Source organism: Scylla paramamosain, chromosome 5 (assembly GCF_035594125.1).
Source record: "Scylla paramamosain isolate STU-SP2022 chromosome 5, ASM3559412v1, whole genome shotgun sequence".
Classification (NCBI taxonomy): domain Eukaryota; kingdom Metazoa; phylum Arthropoda; class Malacostraca; order Decapoda; family Portunidae; genus Scylla; species Scylla paramamosain.
Window position 1 is genome coordinate 9555449 of NC_087155.1, and position 8743 is coordinate 9564191.

The window sequence follows — 8743 nt, forward strand, 5'->3', positions numbered from 1 at the left end:
TGCAAACCCGACCATAAATAAGGAAAGTGTATAGAGAGCGGGAATAAAGAAGGATAAAGAAGGAAATTTAGTAACTACACAACTGGAGGGGGAAGGAAAGTGACCGGACAGCACCACCACCACCACCAGGTCGATGCAGCAACACAACATCGCGACACACCTGCACCCGACTTCACCCACACACGGAACCTTCACCTTCTCGCAGAACTCCTAGAAAGAAAGAGAGAGAGAGAGAGAGAGAGAGAGAGAGAGAGAGAGAGAGAGAGAGAGAGAGAGAGAGAGAGAGAGAGAGAGAGAGAGAGAGAGAGAGAGAGAGAGAGAGAGAGAGAGTGTGTGTGCGTGTGTTAAGAAAAAAAAAGCTAAACACTTCAGGACCAAGGCAACAAAACGGCGAACCAAAAGCAGCAGCAGCTCCACCACCACCACCACCAGCAACTTGAGAACCCTTGGCACGTTACGGTTCTTAAAAAGGCGATTTAAATACTCTTAAAGCCGGACACGTACTGCAAGGACTTCAGGCCCGATAAAAGAGGAAAGAAAATAATACAAAAAAAAAAAAAGAGTTGAGGGCCGAGGGGCGTGTGTTTCTGGGAGCCGATACAGAGTGTGACACGAGGTGCTCCGACCCACGACACAAGCACTTCGCGTCCCAGTAAAGAGACAGGAGTGTTGGCGTTCATATCTTATTTAAATGCAGCGCTGGTGGTGGTGGTGGTGGTGGAGGATAGGGAGGAGGAGGAGGATACAGGAGTAAAGGAGAGGAGGAGAGGAAGGGTGGAGAAAGAGAGCTCCGTTCTATTGGCAAGGTAAAAGAAGGAAATAGAAGAAAAAAAAGAAGGTAGAAAGGAAGGAAGGAAAGAACGAAGGAAGGAAAGAAGGAAGAAAGGCCGGGAGAGAGATGGAAGATACCGTCCCTCACCGCGATAACGATGATAAAGATAACGCTTCCGAGGGGCGGCGGAGATAACCCATTCAATAGTCTTCTCCCTCTTCTCTCCCTGCGATCTTGAACGAGGTGTCGCCTTCATAAACTTTTAAAAAAGGCAGTTCTGACTTATTTTACTTGCGCATAAATTTTTACCATGTTTATTCATACATATATTTTTTCGTGGTGGAGTTTAGCGATGAAGTTCCTTCCTCAACTAGGAAAAGCTGCGAATTTCCCCGTCAGGGTGTGGACGTTATGGCTTCCTTGTTGCTTGGCTGTAAATATATTTCACCAAAAGACAGTCCCTGCATTTTCCTTTTTCCCTCATACGCACAAAAAATCTTTATCCCCCTTCCAATACTATTAAGTTATCTCGTAGGTAGACAGCAGCGAGGCCGTTTACGAGCAGGGCCACCTGAACGAGCGGCGAGCGAGTGGGTCTGAGCGAGTCGTCGTCCTCAGCGCGAGACTGGAGGAAGGCGCGTGCGTCCCGTCCTGCTGCCCAGCTGCCTGACGCACAACACAACCTGGAAATAATGTAAATCCTACGCAAACATCTCTCGGCATTTACCAGCGGTTGGACTTGCTGTGTTCTTTGCTTTCCTTGTTAACAGAAAGGTTAGTGGTGGAATAAAAGTTCAAGAGCTTTGAAGGATCAATTGTCTCTCCGAAGGATTTCGACTGAAAAGTGGTTTCGATCACGAGTTAGTGAACAGGTCCCCTCTAGGTACGACACGTTCTCCCACCACGTGCTGGCGGGGTGAGGGGACGAACGGAGGCCGCCTGGAGGCTCAGTGTGGCTCTTGACTACTGAGTGAGGGGAGGGAGTGAGCGCGGCAGCTGTGACCCATCAGTGTGGCGAGTGAGTGAGGCGTCCTGACCGCGACTCGTTGTAACTGTGATCCTTAGCACGCCCGCGTCAACTGGCACACTGGCGCCCGGTTGGTGAGGTTCTCTTGGATCCAAAAGAATGATAACGTAACTCAAGACACCACAAGTGAACCACTGAACAACAAAAAACGGTGGCGTACCTAATAAATGTTGACGCTCGAAATTAATAATACCTTGAGGGACGCAGCCGTGATTTTGTACAAAGTTTTCTCGAGAGCACGCAGAGAAGTTCACAAGTTCTCAGGAGGAAAGCGGTGTAGAAAATAAAAGTTTCGCCTCACAGCGACGCAAATGACTCTCGCACTTGAGGCTGGAGGACGAGTGGAGGCTGAAGCGTAAGTGAGGGTGGTGAGTGCCCGTACCACACACTCCTGCGGCCACTGACACCTAGTACGGCTGGTGGTACCTCTGGGACACACTCGCCTGTCAGCCCTCGCGGAATCAGTGTTCAATTTCCTTTCCCTGCCCGGAGCATTGAGCGTGCCAGCCCCCGGGGAACCGCGTGCTCCACCCCATGATATGAACCCTGACATATGGAGGAAAACTCGCGTATTTGTTTTGAACTATGTATATATATAAAAAAGGTCACCGAATATTTAGAGTTGTTTTTTTACTTGTTTACGTCAGATGGAACGAGTAGCTTTTACAAATGTGCCCATAACTTGAATGGAATTTGTTGTTGGTGAAAAGGTTGATGGCAGTAACAAGGCTGGGAGCACTGCACTGCTGGGCGAGGACACCTTGCCTGTGTACCTGACGCGGGAGGAAGGCGACGTGGTGATTAATGGTGTTTGGTGGAGGTGGATGGTGAGCGCAAGGCTGGCAGAGACAAGTAGTAGACGGAGATAAAACCAGGGAACAACGAAATGAAGGGGAAAGAATGACAAGCGTAGATAAGGATTTTATTAATATACTACAGTACCTCCTTTAATGTCTATATGTCTGTCTGTCTGTCTGTGTCTCTTCTGCTCCTCTGTGGCAGCTTCAAAGTACTACCAAGTTTCTAAAATAAGATATTGCCAACGCATTCAGCTTAGATTAACTAAACTACAGGATATCCACTAAAGTTACTGTGTCTGTCCACCTTACTCTTGTGTCAGTTCCAACTTGATGTCTCGTTCCCTTACCCAAAAAGAATGAATTGTAGCTGCGTTCATAGTGTCCATCCAATTACATTTTTCCTTTTAGTCTGTCTGTCTCCCTGCCTGTGTCTATCCGATCAACAAAAATTCCTTCCGACAGCCCTGAAAGCGGACGAGTGAGAAAATAAAATAAATAATGCATTTGAAACAACAGAAACCGAAATTACCTCCAGCCTTTCTACGTGCGTCTGTCTGTCTGTTTGTCGATCTGTCTCTCCTCTTCTTCCCTTTTTAATTTGTGTTTTTGGTTCGTGTCCTGTCTCCTTTATTTTTCTTTGTCACTACACATTTTGTACGAGAGAGAGAGAGAGAGAGAGAGAGAGAGAGAGAGAGAGAGAGAGAGAGAGAGAGAGAGAGAGAGAGAGAGAGAGAGAAAAGACACCAAAGTAAAACACACACACACACACACACACACACACACACACACACACACACACACACACACACACACACACACACACACACAAAGAAACACTTTTCATTCCTCCTCCTCTTCCTCCTCCGTGGCAGTCTTTGTCTTTCCCTCTTCTCCTCGACCTCATCCTTCCTCAGGGTTTCTCTCTCTTACCCCTCACATTTTCTCACAGGCTTTAGAGAGAGAGAGAGAGAGAGAGAGAGAGAGAGAGAGAGAGAGAGAGAGAGAGAGAGAGAGAGAGAGAGAGAGAGAGAGAGAAAGCGCTTCTAAGTCTCAGGTAGAAAGAGGACGGCAGAGACGAAGGGACAGAGGTGGTAGTGGTGATAAAAAAGAGAAAGAGAGAGAAATGGAAGTCGTGTGCGTGTGTGTGTGTGTGTGTGTGTGTGTGTGTGTGTGTGTGTGTGTGTGTGTGTGTGTGTGTGTGTGTGTGTGTGTGTGTGTGTGTGTGTGTTTTAGTATCCTTGTGGGGATACTGTGGGTATATTGCGTATGTTTTTTTGTTTGTCTGGAGAAAGACACACACACACACACACACACACACACACACACACACACACACACACACACACACACACACACACACACACACACCAAAGTTTCCACCACCACCGCCACCACTACTGCATCTCTTTATTACACCTTAACTTCCACCGACACTCACTCTGTGTTTTTCCTCCTCACCACTGCGCCTTGCCTTCTCCCTCATTTACCTTCGTTACCTCCCCTTCTTCCTTCAGTTCCTCCTCTTCCTGCTCCTCCTGCTTCTCTTTCGCTGCAGTTAACCGATTATGGGGAGATGGAAGAAAGGGAAGAGAAGGAAGAAGGGCTGCAAGGAAGGAGGGAAGAAGGCAAGTAGGAGGGAAGTGACAGGAATAGGGTGTGCAGATTAATGTAAGGTGTCGCATATTTTAGGTTTGGAAGCCACTTGGTACCCGAGAAATATATATATATCGTGTAGTAACTTGCGCCGCCCCGCCAGCGACCAACGGAGGCACAGGGAAGGGAAGGGAAGGGAGAAAGAGAAGAGAGAGGAGGGAGGAAAACTTGAATATGAGGCAGAAGGAGGGGAAGGGAGGAAGGACCAGAGGGAGGGAGGAATATGATGACGTGGCTTAATGTCCGAGGGTAAAAATTTTTATCGGTTCATAGTCTCTTTTCTCCCTTCTCTCTCTCTCTCTCTCTCTCTCTCTCTCTCTCTCTCTCTCTCTCTCTCTCTCTCTCTCTCTTCCCATCTGGTTTAGCGAGGAGGTTTTCGGGTGGTCCTTTCGTCTGTGTCTGTCTGTTTGTTTGTGTCTGTCCATCTGTTTGTTGATGCAACAGTCTGGTTTTGTTTGTCTTCTCTTTCTTCATGTCTGTCTGTCTTTGTCACTCGCTCTTTCTTTCTCTCTCTCTCTCTCTCTCTCTCTCTCTCTCTCTCTCTCTCTCTCTCTCTCTCTCTCTCTCTCTCTCTCATACACGCAATTTTCGTCGATTCTTTTTCCAGTATCATTGTTGTATATGATGCTTTTATTTTTCTTTCTTTCTTTCTCCTTTTCTTGTCTCCTCTTCCTCTTCCTCCTCCTCCCCCTCCTTCCCCTCCTCCTCCTCCTCCTCCAGTCCTGGGAAGCAAACACGGCCGTCTTAACCAACACTGTGGCATTAAGACTCCAGCTTCCTACCGCTATCCACTTCTTCCTCCTTCCCTCCCTCCAACCCACAACTCTTCCTACCTCCTTCCAGTCCCACTTCTCCTCCTCCACCTCTTCCTCTTAATTTTCCAGTCCCTTCCTCCCTATTTACTGCTTCTCTCATTTTCTCTTCTCTTCGTTTTGGGAAAGATGGCAGAAAAGTGAAATGTAGATGCCTCTATCACTACTACTACTACTATTACACCTACTATTACTACTATTACTACTACTACTACTACTACTACTACTACTACTACTACTACTACTACTACTACTAGAAATACGTCCACTAACCCCTCAACCACTACCACCACCACCAACACCACCATAGCCAGAGCCACAAATCCCAGACTACACAAAACAAGGCCTATACACACTGAACACCTAACACCTGGTACCTCTCTCTCTCTCTCTCTCTTTAGGGGGAAAAAGTGAGTTCTGGAGCAGGTGTCGAGGAGAATGAGGTGTTTCGAAGCTTCGGTGTCGAGCGAGTGAGGTCCCGAGAGGAAGGTATGAAAGTCGATGATGATGCAAGAAACGTAGGTTGCAGAAGGAAGGGGGAGATATAGAGTGGAGGGGAGTCGAGGAGAGTGGAGGAGAGGAGTTAAGAAGAAATGGGTAAGAGATGCAATAAAATGATTTGATATTATGAGTCGTGCTGAAGGAAGGAAGGAAGGAAGGAAGGAAATGTATAAAATAAAAAGACTCGAGGGAGGAAGAAGGAGTTGAAAAAGGAAGACCAGCAGAATGAGAATGAGGAAGAGGAGGGGGAGAATGAGGAGAGGGAGTGCATCTGCGAGAAATGTGTGAGATGAAGGAAAGCGAAAATGTGAGAGAGAGAGAGAGAGAGAGAGAGAGAGAGAGAGAGAGAGAGAGAGAGAGAGAGAGAGAGAGAGAGAGAGAGAGAGAGGGGGGGAGAGAGAGATAATGCAGACACCTACACATTTTGTATAAAAATGTACAAATAAATAGATACTTATGTAAAAAAGATCAATATTTACTTCAAACAACCTTATAACACAATAGACATAAAACAACATCACAAATACATACAAAGATAAACAACAACGAAAGCACAAAGAATTGCATGCCTGTATACGAAAGCATCCACACACACAAACACACACACACACACACACACACACGCAGGGATGAAAAAGGTAAACACACGAGCACAAACCTTCAAACACCCGGGGTCTGGCCAGCGTCTGGTAAACAAACAGTTGGTGCCTTTGGGAGAAGTCCAGAGAGAGAGACTGACGGCCAGCCACACACACACACACACACACACACACTCTCTCTCTCTCTCTCTCTCTCTCTCTCTCTCTCTCTCTCTCTCTCTCTCTCTCTCTCTTGCAGTCTTCCCCCGTTTTCGTCCAGGAAAGACTTAAGTATATATAATTAAGCGAGTTTGTTAGGTAGGGAGACTAACCCGCTTCAGGTTTTATGCTAATGGCTTATGAGGGACGAGGCGGCGGCGGCGGTGTGGTGGTGGTGGTGGTGGTGGTGGACGGCGAGCATCCCCGGTATTAACCCACGTAGTAATTATTATGGCGTAGAAATAGGTGCTTACTTAACAATATGGTTAGGAAGTTGATTTAAGCCCACCGGAGAGTATTTGGCGCAGGTAGCAAGGCAGGTAGTGTATGTATGTACGTGCGTGGTAGATACTGGATGGGAGGAATGAAGTAAGGAAGACAAGGGATGCTAAACTTATTCACTACCTGGAGAGCTACACGAGAGGCGGGCTGGTAAATTGGATAAACAGGTAGATGCTCGGATAGACTCGGGACCGGAGAGAGAGGGAGGGAGAGGGAGAGTAGTACAAGTATACAGAGGGAGATGAGTACCGTGCTGATGGACCGGTACGCTGCCATGTAATTAGGGAGGCGGGTAAATAATTAGATAAGAAGACCAGGTGAAGGTTGGACTAGCATTTACCGAGGCATGTAGACGGATGCTGCGTTAAGGCTGATGGGTGGAGAGAGATTTGGGTATGGCAGGGGAGGGGGGCAAGCTGTTGGCAGGGTGGAAAAGCAGGAAGATGGGTTGACAGATGCACTAATTATGTATGAAAACTAATAAATCACGCAGTAAGGGAGGCTGTCTGACGTGGATATATTAAGTAGTCAGGCAAGTAAGTAGAACAGGAAGACAGACAGACTACCAGGCAAACAAGCAGGTGGTCAGTTACGTAATTAGTTAGTGAGTCAGGTAATCAGACAAGACAGACAAACAGGTAGACATTGGAACAGTTATTCAGTTGAAGAGACAGATAAGCAAATAAGTGGGCAATTTAGTAGTTAAGCAGGTAAACAAAGAGATAAAGAGGTAGGTAATTCAGTGATTAAATTCATATAAAGCTAGACAAGACATACAGATAAACAGATTGACAGGTAAGCAAGAAGGGTGGCAGGTAGGACGGCAGGTGTGCAGTCAGGTGCAGGCTACAGTACAAGCCAGATGGTGCATGATCAGACAGTCCTGCACGCGTCCCATTTTGGCTGTAAATTATTTGTTTTCCACGAGGCACTGGGGAGGGACGGCCATTCTAACCCGCATTAAGGAGTATTGGCTTTTAATATTTCACCTCGCAAATACTTCGATAATATTCGCGCGAAATATTCCGAAGCGCCGGGCAGAGGAAAATATGGCGAACGCGGTACAGAAAATGTTCTTTACGAAGATCATGAATACTTGTAACGTTGCGCCCACACCGGTGACTTTCGGCGGGTACGGTCCACGTGTTAGTGTTCCATTATTATTATTATTATTATTATTATTATTATTATTATTATTATTATTATTATTATTATTATCATCATTATTACTAAAACAGTACTGTATTATTTATCACATTGTCACTAACAAACAAACAAACAAACAAACACACACACACACACACACACACACACACACACACACACACACACACACACACACACACACACACACACACACACACACACACACACACACACACAGGTGACCACATAATGACGTAGGTAAAGAGTGAGCGTTGAGGCAATGGTCCTGAGAAGCCCGTTCCGGTGCCCCTGAACGTGCCATGGGCGTCTTCGTGCCGCCGCCAACGCCGCACCACTCGCCGGGACCCACGCACGCCCCTCACGCCGCGCCTCGGACACTAAACCGTCAAGTGGCCGCATCGTTAGTGCCGTCGTCAGGAGGGGCGCGGCGTGGCCCGACCTGTGTTGAAACTGTGAAGGACCGTAATGGCAAGGACTCCCCAGTGTGCCATGGTTCCCTACCGCCTCGCATGACTCTCGACGCCCTCCCGGTGCGGGGATCGTTACTTCTGCAGTTCGGACAGACCCTGCAGTCTCTTGGGGGCTGCATTAAGGCTTCCTTTGAGCAAGGAGTCCACAGGAAGCCCGTCGGCCTTCCACCTGCTCTTCATCTGCATACGTCTTCAGGGACGAGGGTACGTGATCGACCCTGGACACACGGCCCGGAAGGCAGCGGCTCCCCTGCTCCCCCGGTGACCAATGGTGCTTCAAGACTCCCCCAACCTGTCCCCCCACCTCTGCCGGAACCCAACAGCTCGACCTGTGTTCTGAGGACTCTCCAGGAACACTTAACCACAAGTCCTCGAACCACAGACACGATCAGCAGCACCAGCGCCACCGACCTTGGTTTGCCGCCAAGGACTCTCAATGCTGCTCAGGATCTTTTGCTAGAA

General features: G+C 47.7%; 1 protein-coding gene across 1 annotated transcript in view; it reads left to right on the top strand.

The window, feature by feature from the left end:
* The first annotated feature begins 1262 nt into the window (after window positions 1-1262).
* Window positions 1263-8743, top strand: part of LOC135100499 (uncharacterized) — an 8100-nt gene continuing 619 nt past the window's right edge. The window contains exons 1-2 of the mRNA XM_064003468.1: window positions 1263-1790; window positions 8029-8743. The exon at window positions 8029-8743 is cut by the window's right edge and continues 619 nt beyond it. Of these exons, the coding sequence (XP_063859538.1) occupies window positions 8111-8743 (633 nt within the window). The 5' untranslated portion in view covers window positions 1263-1790; window positions 8029-8110. The remainder of the gene's footprint in view (window positions 1791-8028) is intronic.